Source organism: Pinus tabuliformis, chromosome 5_2, assembly GCF_031772625.1.
Source record: "Pinus tabuliformis cultivar Carrire ecotype Pingquan chromosome 5_2, CPIR1, whole genome shotgun sequence".
Classification (NCBI taxonomy): Eukaryota; Viridiplantae; Streptophyta; class Pinopsida; order Pinales; family Pinaceae; genus Pinus; species Pinus tabuliformis.
In genome coordinates this window covers 284028706-284048296 of record NC_142306.1, presented here as the reverse complement: position 1 = coordinate 284048296, position 19591 = coordinate 284028706, and the positions used below count along the sequence as shown (strand labels likewise).

Here is a 19591-nt window from a genome sequence, read left to right as displayed (position 1 = left end):
AAAAAAAATAGTTGGCAGACCAAATTGGCAATGTTTGGCCACACATGTTGATGATAGTTTGCATCACAATTTTTTTTGGCAAACCAAGTCCATCTAAGTATTGTTCTTCATAATTTAGATGAACTCTAATAATTTCCCTAATCCAATCCCCATTCACATAGTACCAACCCAATGTATCCATCCGATAGGAAAGAAAATTGACATGAAAGTAAATAAAAACTTAATGTTCTTCCACCTCCCATGATTTGATTTGAGAAATTAGCTTTTTTTATCCTAGCATTGTTAAGAACTCGAGACGATTACTGCCATAAAATCCCTCCTCCATACATAATTCCACCATATTTCCAATTCACCATGGCATATATCCTTTTTCTCTCCCAGACTTAAATGAAGTAGTGTTAAGGATGATTTGACATGAGCTAGGACTAGAGCGTGCATTCGTTAATAGAACTTTCCTATTACACATTGTAATAATAATAGGGGTGGTGGATGAATGGGGCGCCTTTAAGAAAACATGTGAATTTAATATCCTTCATGCATGGAATTTATTTATGTAATATCTCACCATGTTTTCATACTTAAAAGTAGGAAAGGAGACCATTAAAGACTTTGTATGACTTTCCTTGATTTTTGGTCTTCCCATCATAAACCCTAAATCAAATAAATATATTTAATTAACATTTCTAGAGCTAATTTTCACATTCGATCTTGGAGCTCTGGCTTTTCCAAGGAGATCAAGGAACCTTCGCTGCAGTCGTCATTACTTTTTCGGGTAAGTATTGCTTTTCTAGTCTTTTGTTGTTTTTCTATCACTTTTGTTTGTTTAGCTTGTGAGGGTGTTGTTTCACCCATTTTTTTGAACGATCGTTGGAGTTTTAACCTTTTTTAGCTTTTAGAAGTGTTGTTTTATGTTTTTCAATGCCTTTGCCAATTGTTTCATGCATCACCTAGGTTTTGCACCAACGGTCATCCTTGTAGTGAGTCTCTCCACATGTTTCATTTTCCTTTAGTTTTATTAATTCTTGCACTTGTTTCAGTCGCATGCACCATCATTCACTTAGATATGCACTCAACATCACACTATCCTTCAGATCTGTTCGATTTCTCACTTGCCTTGGGCAAATTTGGGCTTCCTTAGCCCGTATCTCGTTTTCCCAAGAATATACTCACATTTATGGAGCTCAAGGCCTCATCCTTGGCTTATGGAATTGTGCAAAGGTTTCCTAGGCCTGGCTCCAACTTCGTACTGTGCAGTTCCAGGAGCCAACCCCGAGCCTTGGCCACTGATACTACGCAATGCACAATCTCTCCTGACCTATGCCCAGACTAAACTGCGCATTGTGCAGTTCTAGTCAACAAGATCTCCTCACTAACTGTTGGGACTGTGCAATGCACAATTCCATCTAGTAGTAAGTCACCTTTGTGAGCCAAGATTTCTCAATCCTTCCTAGCATTTTCCTAGTTTGTTGCTTGGTCTATTCTTGAAGTGCTTTTGGTTTGAAGCTAACATTTGCATTCCATGAGTTTCCTCTCTATCTCCAGGTACAACAGTTTTTGACAAACTATCTAGTAGTTATAAGTAACATGGCTTCCAAGAGAGTTGCATCAAAGGATACTATCGAGAGTAGCAGTAGGGAAGTATTGGACTAGGTGTCAGTGAATTTGCTAGTTTATGCAAACACTCAGTTGTTCATGGAGAAGGGCATGACGTTGACATGGAAGAAAATCAAGGATACATTTGCAGAGGAATTTAAGGAAGAATTATAGGATTGATAGGTTTACATTAGTATCCACTGATCAAGCTTACACAAGGTTCCATGCAGGTACCCCGCCTTCCCATGTGTGGACATCATCCACTGGATTGTCTCACACATAGATTGAGAGACTATGACATCAAGAAGTGCCAATTAGATAGAGCTTGCCACCTTTAGGGCGTGGAACTATTAGAAGATGTATCATTTACCTTAGTCAGTGAACTGCATGGACACACTTTTCTATGCCACACATAGTTTTGTGAACACGAGAGATATTGTCAAGAGTTGGGTGAAGGAGTAGTTAAAGTCAAAGTGACAGCCAATAAATTTGTATACAAGACAAAGTCTCTTAGGAAGGCCTACAAGTTCTTGATTATCTTTGCATGTTGATTACACAGTCAAGAGACCATGGAGACCTTTACTAAAGGTTCGGTGGTTGTGTTGGACTAGTGGGGGAATGATGGAAGGCCATTGAATTGGTCAGATATGTTGCATATTTAGTTGAAGATCGATGTGACTAATGCCCAACATCTGCCCAAGGATGATCAAGTGAGATTCTACGTATTCGAGTATTTACTTGTTGCGATCTGTGCCCAACATTAGTTTCCTGGCATGAACTGGGCATGGACACCAAAAGAGACTATTGTCAACATTTATTGCAAGTTGCTTTCCGATTGCAACTACAGAGTTATGGCAAGGCTAACTGGCCATTTCATCATCTCGTTGTACAAGTTGATATTTGAGCAGGATCCACCTTGCATGTCCCAAGAAGAGATGGAGATGATACCTAACATTTCATATTGGTATTCCTCACACCTTCATTAGAGTGTTTGGCAGAGAGAAGCCTCCACATGTTCTACCAATGTATGCGACACACAAGCTGGTCATGCAAGAGGTCTCATATCACCTCTCCACAAGGTTATCATCAAGACTTCATATGAAGAAGAAGGCACCATGTCCCATCCTTCATTTTCGGATCAAATTGTATGAGATTACGATCTTGAAAGATGTTTATGTCAAAGCTAGGAAATAGTGAAGTTCGAGTTCGACACTAAAGACTTCAATTTGTATGATCCCCATGATATTTGCAAGAACCACTGTGTGAAGGTGTACTATCCATGGATCCACTTCATTGGCACGTGGAGGACCCTTGGAGATATTGTTACAATGACTCCAAGCTCCACAAACTGTTCAGTATAGCTAGAACATGGAAGGATGATCTATAGGCAACAAAAACATAGGAAGAAACAACAACAACAATAATAAGCAACAATCCAGTGCAGGTCAAGCGAAAGAGGAAGATTTCTGAGAACCCAGAGGCTGAGCAAACCTACAAGATGAGAGAAAACCCCTTCACTGAGAAAGCAGCTTTGGCAATAGAGGCAAAGAGGGAGAAAAAACTAAAGAGAGTAGGGCGAAGGAAGAATGAAAGTCAAAGTCTCGAGGAAGCAGAACAGAAGTTGCAGGGAACGAAGAAGTAGATGAAGGAAGAGTAGGAGCTTAGAAAGAGAGAGAGTGAAGAGAGGAAGAAAGGCAAGGCACACTGACAGAAAAAGCATCGACCATATAGGTTTGTAACACGTTCCAGGGTAAATGTGCATATAAACAAAATAATAGGAAAATAAATAAAATAAACATATCAACCATCAAAATCTAGATATACATCAGTACATTTTCACATGAAAATCAATGGAATGAATTTTTTTCATTAATAAATGCAATGAACCAACCAGAGATGGGACTACCACATTCCACTGGACCATAGATTGGCTAAGACAAGTCTCTCTTCATCTAATCACCCTTGTGCCATATTCCAAGCATGAATGTGGAATCTCAGAGAACACATTAGTCAAAACTCATCTAGGGCTTCCGGAGGCCACCCACCTCAACCCATCAAACAGTGATTCCACCTCGCAGTTGGACATCACCAAAAACCATCATTAGATTGGTCTCCATCCAAGCCTTCTAGAGCTTCTAGATTTCTTGTCCAACCAAGGCTTCTAGAACTAGTAACTCAACCCACAACTTTACAGGGCTTCCAGAGTGTTTGTCCAACCAAGGCTTCCAGAACTAGTAACTCAACTAAAAACTTATACAAGGGTTCCAGAGTGTTTATCCAACCAAGGCTTCCAGGACTAGTAACTCAACCCACCAAGGGCTTCCAGATTGTCTTTCCAACCAGGGCTTCTAGGACTAGTAACGCGACCCAAGATGTTACAGGGTTTCTAGAGCGTTTGTTCAACTAGCGCTTCCAGGACAAGTAACTCAACCCAAGCTACTACAAGGCTTCTAGAGTGTTTGTTCAACCAGGGCTTTCAGGACTAATAACTCAACCCAAGCTAAGGAAACATGAGAACCAACCAAAACAAAGCAATGAAAGTAAATCCACAATCACCATGGCTATCCAAGAAATGGCAAGGCTAGGAAATCCACTGTCAATCTAGGCAATCCTCCATTCAAATGATAGGTCAAAACCAAGAAACCACATGCATGTTCCATGCATGCCAAAACTTGTGAATAAATCATACATGCAACTCGATACATACAAGAAAATCTGATGTAGTTGTTGATGCTAATGCCTTCTTTCTCTTTCCTGTTCTTCCTTTTCCTTCTTGCTCCAAGAATCCAAGTATGCCACACCCTCCAAGAGTGTTCTAAGAAAACTCTAAGTCTCCAAGTGTATGAGAGAGAGAATAATGAGAGAGCTCCAAAGCTAAATTCACCAAGTCTTGTCGAATGATCCTCAGAAGCCTTTTTATTAAAAAGGCTTCTATTTGATTCATTTTCCAGTTTTTTCCTTCAATTTCCTCCTCACATGCAACATGTGACCTTTCACCTTCATTTTATCCTAATTTCCATTATTTTCCTAAATAAATGTGCCAAAATACATTTTTGCCTCTTTAATGCCTTTGCCAATATCCTTAGCCATAAACAACCAAATAAACACCCACTAGGATTTCCAACCCACCATTCAGCTTGGAATACGTGTCCCATCATCTGTGGTATTTATATATTTTTATAAGGAATTTTCAGAAGTGTTGTTACAGAACCCTCCCCCTTGGGGGGACACCGTCCTTGGTGTTCAATGAAGTTTATAACCAACAAGATTGCTGAAAACAAAGCATACTATCCATGGAGCTTTATAACACAACTCGTTGCAGTATTTATAATGAAATACCTGCTCAAAATAAAAAACATCATGACAACATGACAAAATAACAATCATACCGCATACTGGAGCTTTATAACATAGCTTATTATGGTATTTACAATAACCGCATATACACATATGCACATCTACACATTTTCTTAACCAGCAAATAAAATAATACGATGCATGTATCTATAACAAGGAAATCTAGAGGCTCACACCTCCATCCTCAAAATAATACCAGGATTCAACTCCTTCCCAGGAAGTCTAGAATCAACTCCAAATTCAAATCTGCATCCAATGTCCAGCACTATAATCCTACTCCACTTGTCCTCTCAACAAACAATTACCGGCTCATTTTTCCAAGGTGCACTCCGAATGTGCATCTGATTCCATCTCGAAATACTAATGACCAAAACAAATCCATCTATGACCTTCCCTTCTCTGTTACACAGTCCCTCGAGACTCCGGTCACCCCTTCTGTGCAGTCATTCACCTTCCAAGTTCTGTTGGCACCCCCATCCTGGGTAGTCCATCCATTGACAAGGCTTCCTCACATCGGAAGATACAATAACCAAGGCATATCCCTACCTTAAAACCATCATAGTAGTCATAGCATGCTCATGGAAATCAATGGACATTATTGGGTACGAGTGTCCCACAATGGCCCTGATCCTGAATACTTTACCAACATGTTGTTGCATTTCTAATTTCTTTCATTGTTGCTGCTAATTCTTGCAGTTGATTTCAACCACCCAACTGGGCATGTTCATGATTCCTGTACCAAGAACATAACTTCCATTAGTTCAAAATAAATTGAAATAACTTCATAGCATACCTCATTGGTAGATCGTCATTAAGGTACACTTGGAACCTTGTTCGCTTCTTGTCACAAGAAGTCAAACTAGCATCTTTGACCAAATCAACATGTATAAAAATATCACATGAGGTTAGCTCATAACACAACCATCATAGATCAAAATCATAAATCACATGTAACCATCATAATCTAGAATCATATATCATAAACCAGAATCATAGTTCATAAATAAGAATCACAGATCATAGACTAGAATCATAATTCACATGTAATCATCAGATACCAGTATCATAAATCACATGCATAATAAAACTAAAATACAATACCGATACCTATCCTTCATCAATCCTGACTTCTAGCTTTATTCTTTTGTATAGACACCGGATCGGTTGCCACACACAAAAACACCTAATGCCTTCTTCTCTATCAGGTGCACATACACATAGTGTGCATCACACACATACAATCACATTTGACACAAAACACCATGCAATACATGCACCTACACCTGACGTACAACACATACATCTATAGCCATTGTACAGCACAGTGCATCCATCTATACTCGATGTGAAATACTTCCCAATACATGTACCTACATAGAGTACAACACAATGAGTACACATGCCACAATACCACGACTACATGATGCACATACATAATACCCCATGCCCTCAACATAGCATGTATGATATGCACACAATACCACATGTGCACCAGTACCATATGTACAACAAGTACACAGTACCACAGGTACACCACACCACCTGCACAATGTGTGCACAAAATTAGATGTACACGGCGCCACCTGTACAATGTGTACACAACGCCAAATGTACACTACACCACTATACAATGTGTACACAATAACACATGTACACAGTACCACACACACGATGTGTACGTGACACCATATGTACATCACATCACATACACGACATGTACACAACACCGCATGCTCATAACACCCTATGTACAACATGTACATGACACCACATGCTCACAACACCACTTGTACAATCATGCGCACAACACCATATGTACAACATGCACGCAGCACCACATGTACGTAGCACTACATATCCGACATATACATAGCATCATCTGCACACAACACTGCATATCCAACATACACAGAGCACCATATGCACACATGCCTCATATACATCATGAAGACAATACAATATGTATACAACACCCCATATGCAATATTCGCACAACCCTGTTTGTGCCATGCTGTACATAACATTGCATAAATAACATGTACACATTCTATATATACACAACACCACAAGTGCACACATCATAGATGCAACATGTACAACATATACAATGTATGCACTAAAATAGTACAAGACATCCAAAACCACACTATCTTTACCAAGAAACCTTGCTTATGGTATCTTTTCCATGCTTATCCTAGAATGTTAGACCACATTGCTTTCACTTTGCTGATGTTTCCTTCAACATTACCTGTCATAACATAGACATAGGCATAATACAAGTATACAATACCAAATCATATCCACATTATACTGACCTTGTATGTTTGTCATGAGTACTCTTCCCAATTTATTCCTCGTAATACCAGGCACCTTCATGTCGTTCTCCTACATAAGCAATCATTCCTCCACAAGAATGATTCATGACAACCCTATCAGACAGTAACATGGATACATGGATACACACACACACATAAATGTTAGCATAAAATAATCATCACCTTGTCAGACAACGACATACATACATTCATGTATACATATATAAACATCAGCATAATCATGATCATAACATAATCACCAGATAACATAAGGTCAAGGCTAAGAGAACTTCCTTTATTCATGAAAAACATGCAAGATATTGAGAATAATAATTCCCAACATAGCCAAGGCGTTTGATGCCTCAGATACATTTACATTACCCTCTTTGCTTTCCTTTCTTGTGTCTACACTACTACTATCCATTTACCACAATGGACCAAACCAATCCAATCAACTATCATAGTCTTACCTTCCGTTGTGCTTACTCATGCACAGAGCTTCATCAGAATCTTATGTTACCTTTCGGGTACCACAAAACTCTCCCTGAGCTCCGTCAACTTTCCTCTTTCCCAACCAATTCCCAAGACTAAAAACATAAAAGGAAAGGCAAGAAAAAACCAAGAAGAAGACCACGAAAACCCATAATGATATGACACTACAACAAAGTGTCAAGGCCTTGCACCAGACATAAAAAAAAATTGCAAATCAAGCTCAAAAGACAAAAATCACAAGACTGACACCATGACTCAATCCCCATGATTCCCAGGGAAAGCTCAAACCAATCCTTCTTCAAAATTTCATGGAAACCTCTCTTCCCATGCAACTCTCTGCATCATGCTTTCATTAACATATAGCTGTCAGTGCCGAAATAAACGTAACAATACACCAGTTACCTCATCTTGTTGTGCCAAGCCCATTACTTTCAACTGAACACATCCATGCCATCTCTCAAGGTACTCCAATCCTTTAACAGATCCACATGTAGCTAAAGACTAGCTAATATACCTGTCAAGTACATGTTCATGAATATAGCACATAACCACATAATGCCAAAAAAAATCAAGGTTAAGAAGACTTCCTATGTGCAAAGCACTCATTCGTTCAAAATTAGGGTTTCCAAACATAGCCAAAGGAATTCTTGCCCAATTCCTTTATTTTACCTTTTTACCTTGTTGGAATTGGGGCTTACTATATGTCACACCACCAAACCACTACTTATATAGACACATCAACTATTACCTTGTCATGCTAATACCAAGCATGTTACCCTGCAACTACTCACACATGTCAACCACATGTTCCAAATATCAAGACAGTCATATCTATTAATTTGAAATCAACTGTTACCAAGACTAACAATCATGTCATAATCCATAGTCAACTCATAGTCATCAGTCATAATACTACAACTATCACCTAATATACTCAAGTACATATCAACTGTCTCAACACATATTTTAGTACGATCATCTTTAAACAAAATACTTTGAACACACACTCATATTATGCAATTCAAAAATCATTCAACCACTTGCAAACATAACATGTTAGATAAATCAACTAGGCACCAAACACTCAAACATCGAACAGACGTCATAATCAAACATCCAAGCACCAAATATTTGACATAAGGAAACCCATACCTTAATGTATATCAAGGGAGGCGATATTGTTTGCACAATCAATCTAGTTATCATGATATAAATTTTGAACACATAAGCTCAAGCACTCATAAGATCATGACATCCATAACAATATCTAACTAACATGTTCACATCATAAACTCATACACATATGAAAAATCAATCTAGATTAGTATGACACCATCTCAAAAATATGTCGATTCATACCTGAATATGAAAACCATAACCATCTGCATAGGTCAATCCAGGTTAACACAATACATATAACATCAAGATCTCAATGAAATGACCCCAATCATTAAGTTAATAGCATATAACAACAATAAGCTATATATCATACTCATCAACAACATAAAACCGAATCCAAGCTAACTGTCATATAACAATCAAAAAGTTAACCTATAAAATACTCATCAGCAACATACAACATAATCATCAGGTTATCTAATATAAAACAACAATAACAATGCATACAACTACATGTTACTATCATTCTTGACTATCTGACACATGTGCATATAACCACACTAATCATCTAACATCTATCATGAATGTAACCATAACATCAAATACATGTTCATGAATCTAATTTATATAACCATAATGCATATAATAATCCTTAACTTACATACCTGCATGCCAAACATACACTACCTGTATGATGATCTGCTCTTATCCCAAAGTCTAATGCTACAACCTGATTATGATGATCTGCATCCCTAGCATCATGATGACCTAAATTACATACAATGACTTCACAAGGCATGTTTGACCTACTATACATGCATAAGCATAGCCACAACCATAACAACAACCATTACTCCATTGTACACATTTCCACATGCAACCAACAGTATGCATAAGAAATACCAAATCAACTACACCTATGCATAAACGCATGTAGTCGAACATAGGCGGTCAATTCTTGTAATCAACCTATAATAATGATACATGTAATCAAAATATTCGAAAATGTAACCTAACATACAAGGATGTAAGTAGGTATCATGAAATCAACATCTGAGCAACATATAATTCATACACAGTCACTCACATGTTCCAAAAATCAAGACAATGTGTCTATAAATTTGAAATCAGCATTCACCAATATTAACAACCTATAATCATACTCCCTTACTATCCATGGTCCACACTAAGGTAGAAGGAGGAAGCTACTATAATGGCCTGATATCCAATGTCCAATTATGGAAATGGGATCTCCAAAGCTCTACTAAATTTAACCACACTTGAAAATAAATTGATTTTTGTTTCTCATACATTTTGTATGAGATTAATTCAAAACATTGCACTTATTCCACTTGTAACATAATAACTAAAAAAATGTCAGTTTTCCATTTCCTTACATGCAAGTTTTCAAATTCCTTGCATGCAGCCTTTCAAATTCCCTACATGAAACTCTTCAAATTATTTGCATGAAAGTAGGCATAGATCAACTACATCCATATTATCATACTACAATACTATCCCATCTTAAAAATAACATTTTTCTTCAAACAATTACCATACTTACATTTTCTTCAACCAACTGCTATACTATTACATTTGCATGTAAGCATTTCTTCAAACACTTTACATGCAAACTAATATAGCAAATTATTTGCATACAAGTAAGCATATATCAACTACAAGAATACTATTACACATCAATACTATCCCCAACCACAAGCAACATACTCATTGGGGAATTTCATCAAACAGCTTGTATGCAATTATTCATTGAACCATTTAAGCATTTCATCAAACGCTTTGCATGCAAACTAATATAGAAAATGATTCAATGCATATATTCTAAACTGTAGTAGTACAAGTTATGTAAACTGAACCATATGATCAGTGTTATTTTCCCTCACTATGGTTCAAGTTTCAACTCCTGAGCTTTCATAGATGAAAAGTTATAACAAAAATACCAATACAATCATATTTTGTGCACAATTCTAGGAGTATCCAGAAAGCTCGACTTCCACAGGTCATATATCGTAAAATATAGAAAATAAATGTCTGAATTTTTTATCACAATCTCAGTGGGATTTTCCCTCATTGTGGAAAACATTTCATCTCTTGCTAGTTCCCAGAAGAAAAGTTATAACACAAATTTCAACTTGACCTGTTTGAGGCTTGATTTTAGGAGCATTCAGAAGGCTCGACTCCCTTTATTCATATTTCCTAGAATATTGTGACCCAATCTCTGAAATTTCTACCACATTATCCATGGTATGTCCCCTAAATGTCGATAACTTTCCAGCTTCTCAAAGCCTACATAAGATGAGTTATTGCAGAAATTCCAATATGACGTGTTTAAAGGTGCATTCATGGAGGTCATCTTCCTTAGATCATAATTCCTTACCACATTATTAGTGGGATTTACCTTCAATACGGACAAATTGTAAACTTCTAATATGCCACAGAAGAAAAGAAAGGTCTAAAATTTAACCTTTTTTCTTCATTTCACCTATGATAGAGCCCATCTAGTCCAATTGTTTGAACCATGCTCTAATAGTAGTTGGTAACACCTTCCAAGGTAAATGTGCATATAAAACACATAATAGGAATAGAAATACAATAAACATATCAACCATCAAAATCCATATATACATTAATACATTTGCACATGAAAATCAATGGAATGAATTTTTTTCATTAATAAATGCAATGAACCAACCGAAGATGGGACTACCACGTTCCACCTGACCATGGATTGGCTGAGCCAAGTCTCTCTTTAGCCAATCACCCTAGTTCCATATTCGAAGCATGAATGTGGGATCTTCGAGAACACATCAATCAAAACTCATACATGGCTTTCAGAGGCCACCCACCTCTACCCATCAAATAGTGATTCCACCTCACCGTCAGACATCACCAAAATCTGTCATCAGATTGGTCTCCATCCAAGCCTTCCAGGGCTTCTAGAGTATTTTTCCAACCAAGGCTTCCAGAACTAGTAATTCAACCCACAATTTATATAGGGCTTCTAGAGTGTTTTTCAAACTAAGGCTTCTAGAACTAGTAACTCAACCCAGAACTTATACAGGGCTTCTAGAGAGTTTGTCCAACCAAGGTTTCTAGGAGTCATAACTCAACCCACCAAGGGCTTCCAGAGCATTTGTCCAACCAGGGCTTCTAGGACTAGTAACTCAACCCCAGTTGTTACTGGGCTTCCAAAGCATTTTTTCAACCAAAGCTTCTCGGGCTAGTAAGTCTACCCAAGTTGTTACAAGGCTTCTAGAGTGTTTGTTCAACCAGGGCTTTCAAGACTAATAACTCAACCCAAGCTAAGGAAACATGAGAACTAACCAAAACGAAGCAATGAATGTAAACCCACAATCACCATGGCTACCCAAGAAATGGCAAGGCTAGGCAATCCATTGTCAATCCAGGAAATCCTCCATGCCAATGATAAATCACAACCAAGAAACCACATGCATGTACCATGCATGCAAAAACTAGTGAATAAATCATACATGCAACTCGATACTTGCAAGCAAATCTAATGTAGTTGTTGATGTTGATGCCTTCTTTCTCTTTCCTGATCTTCCTTTGCCTTCTTGCTCCAAGAATCCAAGTATGCCACACCCTCCAAGAGTGTATGAAGAAAACTCTAAGTCTCCAAGAGTATGATAGAGAGAGAGAATTTGAGAGACCTCCAAAGCTAAATTGACCAATTCTTACCCAGTGATCCTCAGAAGCCTTTTTATTAATAAGGCCTCTATTTTCTTCATTTTCCTTCAATTTCCTCCTCACATGCAACATGTGACCTTTCACCTTCCTTTTCTCTTAATTTCCATTATTTTCATAAATAAATGTGCCAAAATACCTTTTTGCCTCTTTAATGCATTAGCCATTGCCTTTGCCAATTTCCTTAGCCATAAAAAACCAAATGAACACCCACTAGGATGTCATCCCCACCATTCAGCTTGGAATATGTGTCCCATCATCTGTGGTATCTATATACTTTTACGTGGAATTTTCACAAGGGTTGTTACAAGTTTGACGAGAGAGAGAGAGCAGTTGGTAGCTAAAGAAGAGGGTGAGAAGATGCAAGATCGAGAGCTTGCTTAACAAATTGAGCAACTAATTGAAGTGATAGACATGGAGTTAGGACAGGAGTCATGATATTAAGGCACTGACCTCATGCCAAGAGAGGTCACCTCTCAGTCTCAATCACCTCCAGTGTCAGAACCAGACCTAAGTGAGCAAGGAGGGGTTATTGTCCTTTATGATGATTTGGTGATGGATGTGTACAATCTATCATTCGAGGAGTTGCAAAAGAAGATTGTACAGGCTGAGAGAAAGAATTTCTCAGATGATCATGTGTCACCTGCATTCATGAAGGAAAGAGTGATAGTTTTAGATGTCAGAAGGCATCTAGTTGCCATGGTCGACGCCACTTTGGCTTATGCAGGAGACATAAACTCAAATGTCAAGTTCTTGTGAGCCGAGAATGAACAGATGGAAAAGAACTTGCACGCAACTAGAAAAGAGGCAAAACAATCCAGAGAGAAGGGAGCAGGGTCTGCAATGGTAGAGATGAGGAGGTCGATACTTGTTGAATTATCAACAGTTAATACTACCATGTGGAAGTTATATGACAGATTCATAACCGTGCATAAGGAAGTTGTCCATCTTCATGGCTTACAACAGCGGAGCAAAAAGTTTGTCCAAAATATCAGGGACATAAATGTTTTCATCACCCATGTGTAGGAGTGGCTAATTTGGCACAAAGCGACATTGCTTTACTTGCCAAAGATGATGAAGCCGCAAATAGAGCTAGACAAAGAAAAAGGTTCGAATGTTGATCTAGAATTAGGAGAATCTCGCCCTGTTCATCAGCAACATACAAACTTCATATGCATGGTTGTATAAGAGTTTGGATGTCATGGTCAGAGCACATAGGATCCCATCAATCGGTTCCCTCACCGAAACTAATCACAAGAACTAAGTATGGCTAGAGATCGAAAGGTACATGGAGTAGCTAAGGTGAGAGGCCACCAATGATGACTTGGAGCTAAGCACACAAAACATGCAGAAGTACATTGGTGGACCTGTCATGGTCAATACCATGTTGCACATGCATTAGGATGAGTTGGAAAAAGGTTCCAAGACTATATACCCAGAAGCTATGGAGGCAAGAGTTTGCTATCAGAAAGAAACCAACAAGCAGTTTGGGGAGATCATCGCACAGTACTGAGCTTTGCATCAGTACGTGACTGAGAAGCATCAAGTGGAGGTTGCCAAGTTGGTCTTTCCCCAAACTTCTGAGTCACTTTGTTTTGTCTTTTTAGGCTGTGTCTAGCTTATTTTGTCTCACATAGGGACATGTGGGAAATGTATATTATCTATAAATATGTTGTAAGTGAAATTCCAAGTGTCACTAGTAGAATGTGAATAATGACTATGTAATGTAATGAGTTATTTGAAAAGTAGTTGAAGAGTCATGAGGGTAGTGAAAGAGTCACAAAGGGGAATGTCAAGGGTCAACCTACCCTTTGTTATAAGTAGAACTTCATAACTCTTAGAACGAGCTTTTGGGAGCCAAGATTTTGGCTAGTCTTAAGCTTGGAAAAGGCTTGGGAGTATTGTGACGAGCCTTGGCTTCTTCACAACGTAGAGAAAGCATACGTCTTTGGATGAGTAGGTGTTCTTGATTGTAGTGTTACACTATTGGGGCTAGCGACTGTCATTGATGTATGTACGAATGTATATTTCACTTATAACAATAATAACAGAGCCAACATGCTTTCATGCATATGTCGCTATTGTAGCTGGAATATTCTAGTTGCTTTAACAATGCATGTTGTTCAACTTACACATTTTATTATGAACTAATTTGTATGCAATTATATGAATCTTGTTGAATGTGTGTTGTTGGATTAACCCATCACTTTTTATTTGTGGATTATTCTGCATTTCAACTTGTGATGTCATTTCGTTCATGTATTCCTTTCAGGCTGCATACTATTACATGCTTCTAAAGGGCACACTTCTATTTCTCCTCTGTGTGTTAGGACCCCCATGCATCTGACTTGACTTGCTACAAATTCACACACTTGCTTCATCCCAAAGTTATCATACGTATCTCTGCACGCTACCATGATAAAGGCATTACATTACCACCCACTACTGAGACTTCTACTCTAAACGGTCTGAGGTCTAGTTGGGACTTTTTATGGGGGGGGATCCCCTGAATGTTGGTGGGTCCAACACGGTCAACGTACACCTTGTTCATAAAATTTATTATTCTTCTAATTATTTATTTCCATAAACTAAATGGTATAAAAAATTTCTTATCCATAAATTAAAAATCTCTTTATATGTTAAGTATCTCTGCATAAACCAACTAATTGGGTTTTTTATTCCGTTTAACCTCATTCAGAAGTAACTTGAATTATTTAGTTTTTCCACATATGTTTCACTTTCGGTTGCATAGAACATCACATTCTTCTAATTTTTTTATTTCATTGAACCCCATTCAAAATGGCAAGTCTAAACTTCAATTTCCCATTTAATGAGGATTTCTTAAACTGGTAAGTCTAAGTTTCTTCATAGTATATATTCAAAAATACATTTTTAACAATGCAAATTCAGAATTTCATAAAAAAATTCCTGCATCACATTCCAAAAAAATAAAAACACAATTCAAAATATACAAAATAAAATATAACACATGTACCAATAATAAAATATATGAAACTTAGAAATATACACTACACTATAAAAATCTAATGAGGATGCATCAATATTTAAGAAACGCTATTATATTATCTGATCCACATCAATATATGTTTGCTAACATATCTTCTCCACTAATATCATTGTTTAAAATATTCTACTCCATTCATAATATTCTCTGTATACGAAATTTTAAATTATTTTCCACTTCATATGAAAGGAATAATTTATTTTAACTTGTCAATATTAAAAAACTAAAATAAAATTAACTTTTCAAATTGAAATGCAATCCTTTATTTTTCCTGTTATCCATGTTTTCTTCTAAATTTAAAAATATTCTAAATATAAAGTTTGACTTCATGGGTTTACCGGGAATATTTCTAAAATATTTGGAAAAAATCAAATTTCACTTGAGCCATTAATAATTTAATTATGATTTTTTTTTTTAACATCTATGAAAACTTCCCTATGAAATTTTATTTCTACACATTTTTGTTAATTTTAAAATAACACAAAATTCCAATCCAACTACAACAAAAAAAACCAATTAAACTAAATTGCAAAGCCATATAAAACCTAAATTTGAGAGCCTCCTAAACTAAACTGCAAAACCGTGTAGAAATTATCTTCATTATCGAGAAGCAAGTCGATATTATTAAGATGAACAAAAAATCAATTAAATAGAAAAGAGATATCATCTTTATCAGAATAACTCAGGCCAGAATCAAATACTACTCAAGTAATTTTTTCTAAGAGGATGGAGGCCTTCGTGAGGTTGGAGCATGGGGCACTGTATTTTTTGGCCGATAGGCCTTCCTATGCATCAACTTTTTCGTCAACACTTTTACCCTGATCCGTTCGATTAGATGAGACACTTTCAACCGTTGATCCGAACTAGAAAATGAAACAATGGAAAATCAAGAAAGCAGAAAAAGTCAAGAAAGCACAAAAGCGAAAAAGGATTCTATGCAGAAAATCAAGAAAGCACCAAAAAAAACTCATTAAAAGCAAGGATTGAAAGAAAAAAGCTCAGAAAAGCAAAAATTTTAAACAAAAGAAAACACAAAAGCTAATGAGCTTGCATGTGCATAGCTCATACAACCCCTACAATTTCTTGTATGGGTTCAATGGATTCTTAAAAGCTAAAAGCCTTAGCGCGTATGCATCTCTGTCTTTAGATGTTCATGAATATATTGTAATGGCGTTGACAACTGGTTCTTCGTCCATTCCATGCAGCAATATTTATTTGGCCAAGCGATACAATAGGTGGTTGTTGCTTAAGGTCCTTCGAGACTGCCAAAGACACTGTCAAACTATTTCGATCAAATTGTTACTGTACCCTGGACTTCGGGTGGTTAATGATCAACCAAATTGTTGGGCGGGAAGTTCAATGGTTGATGATTACTTCTCTTTTTGCCTTGATTTCTTTGGAAATGGTTCAACAATTTTAATCTCTTCATGCTTATCTAAAATTTAGTGTATAACCTTTTGATTGCAAATATTTTAGATGCAGACAATCATGTGTTGGGAGAACAGAATGGAAAAAGTATGGAAATGGCTGTGGCTATGGGATTCAGAAAATGAAATCGAGTTACTCATCAGCAGATGTTGGGATTTTGTGAATGCGAGTATCGAGGCTCAGGCTGACTTTGCTCCATATGGCCAATATTTCTTCCAGAAACCCACTGGTCGGTTCTCTGATGGTCGAACACTTTTCGATTTCATAAGTGATTTCCATGATCAATCTGGTTGCTTCTTCATTATCTGGTATTTTTGTTAAAGAAAATGGATAGCTCAGCAACATTCTGGCACTGACATGGCTACCTGTATATTTTATGTTTTCTCATCTATAAATTTAATATTTTTCTGGATTACTCATATCTCAGTTTTTGTGATCAATTTGACTAAAAAACTTGGATGCGAGTAATCTGTAATCTATATATGAAAGAAAAAAATTACTAGTCTCACAAATCCCTCTTCTCTGAAATTAATATTATGATCTTGGATTTGCAGCCTCTGGTTTTGGGTTACCCTTTCCTGCTCTGTGGTTTCAACCTAAAGTGTATTTGGATATCTCTCATGGTGCTAATTTTTCTTCTGCTGGAAGTGGCTTGCTTGATTCCACTCTTCAACACCTGGTAACAATTCATTCATTTTGACATTGGATTTATTTAAAGATCACAGTATATGCCTTTTCTTGCCTGTTTAGGATGATCTTTTCTGATTATCTGAAGTTTTGATAAAATTTTCTTTAGAACGTCGTTCCCTTTGAGCGCCAGGTGAAGGAGTTCAGAAATTTCCTTCATATGCTGCGGAATGATTCTAGTTATTCAGCAAAATATTTTCTATCTAATGTTGTTCTTGCAATCAACGTTGGGGCCAAGGATAGTGCAGGGAGTTACATGGTGAACGAGTCTCTGCAGGCAACCTTTTGCCGTCAACTGTTTGTGGAGTCACTATTAAAAGCTTATGAAAACTATTTCCTGGTAAGTATTAGTGCAGGCCCGTATATCTGCTCACTTCGACAATATGTGTTGTATTTGCTTGCTTTCAGCGAATATGTGTAATATGATGCTTCTTCAGCGGGGATGCACTTCCCCCCTGAAAAAGTATTAGTGAAGACCCTGTTTATAAAATCTATTTGCTGGGAAGTGTATCAATACCAATTTTTTTGGGAGATTTTATGTGAATTCTAAGACATATTATGGATAGCACTTTTAATAAGTTTATAAGCATATGAGTATGCCTTATTCTAGAATTTGTTGAGGTTAGGCGATTTATTAGCTCAGAAATTTTAGAAATGTTCATCTATGTGAATAACTACGACTTCATGCTCAACCTAATTAACAATGGAAAGGCAAGGCATTAGGTAATTATCAATGGACAACAATGAATATATAAAATAGTTTTAGGGATTCCGGAGGATATTTTGGACAATGAATTACATCGGATAATTTGACAATGTTATTTTTCCAAAAAAAATCGTAACGAACATTTAACTGGTTAAATCCATTAAAATTTTCCCCAAAATTATCTTATCTGAAACTTTGTTTTTTACATACGTTTATGATGAACTGATGATATATGAATGGGTATGCAGGTTTTAGTGATACAGTTTCAGCGTGCTATGGAGATGGTCCATACAATGGCCGTGTAGGCTGTGGGTCGGATCCAGGGTGCTCAATCTACAAGGATCCCAAGGAATATTTTTACTGGGACAGATTTCATCCAACCGAGAGAGTACAGTGGATGACTGCAGAGGAGGTTCTAGGTGGGGATTCTTCCTTCATTTCTCCCATGAATCTCAGAGGCTTGATCCAGTACACAAATCCCACCCCTTCCCCCTTTGATCCTTTGTTTATGGAATAGATTATACCCTAAATTATTCATTAATCAAGCATGTCCAAATATATCAATCAAAAATCCAGCTGTATATATTTGTGATGCTTACTGGTGAAAATTTTCATTTTTTCACAAACGTAGAATAGCAAATAAATTTACCCTAAATTATTCAACGTCCAAAGATATCAATCAACAATCTAGCTGTATAGGAATATCTGTGATGTTTACTCATGCAAATTTTAATTTTTCACAAACGTAGAATAACTGTCAGGGTTTACGGGAAGAGTCGGGGAAGTGCAGGCGACCGGGCTTTTTTGGATTGTGGAGCTTTCCTGTTTCTCGTTGTGGAAGAGTTATTGTTGTTATCTGGTTGGAATCCAGGCAAAAAATTTCAAAATATCTTGTAGATGCAGTGTTTGAATAATGTTTTTGAGGGTCAAAAAAACGTCTAAGACACCTAAAATTATGAATTTTGACTACTTTTACTTAGATTTACAAAAATTCTTCAAAATATGGCCAGAATTTCCATAACTTTCAAAGCAAAAAACATAATTTTTAGATTAATATTGGTTATGAATTTTGACGACTTTTACTTAGATTTACAAAAATTCTTCAAAATATGACCGGAATTTCCATAACTTTCAAAGCAAAAA

General features: G+C 36.9%; 1 protein-coding gene across 1 annotated transcript; it reads left to right on the top strand.

Annotated features, from left to right (window-relative positions):
- The first annotated feature begins 17133 nt into the window (after positions 1 to 17133).
- LOC149158631 (GDSL esterase/lipase At5g45950-like) lies at positions 17134 to 18753 on the top strand. The gene is made up of 4 exons (XM_089434055.1): positions 17134 to 17284; positions 17610 to 17734; positions 17852 to 18082; positions 18697 to 18753. Exons 1-4 carry the CDS (start codon positions 17134 to 17136, stop codon positions 18751 to 18753), a joined length of 564 nt encoding a protein of 187 aa, XP_089290181.1.
- The last annotated feature ends 838 nt before the right edge of the window (positions 18754 to 19591 follow it).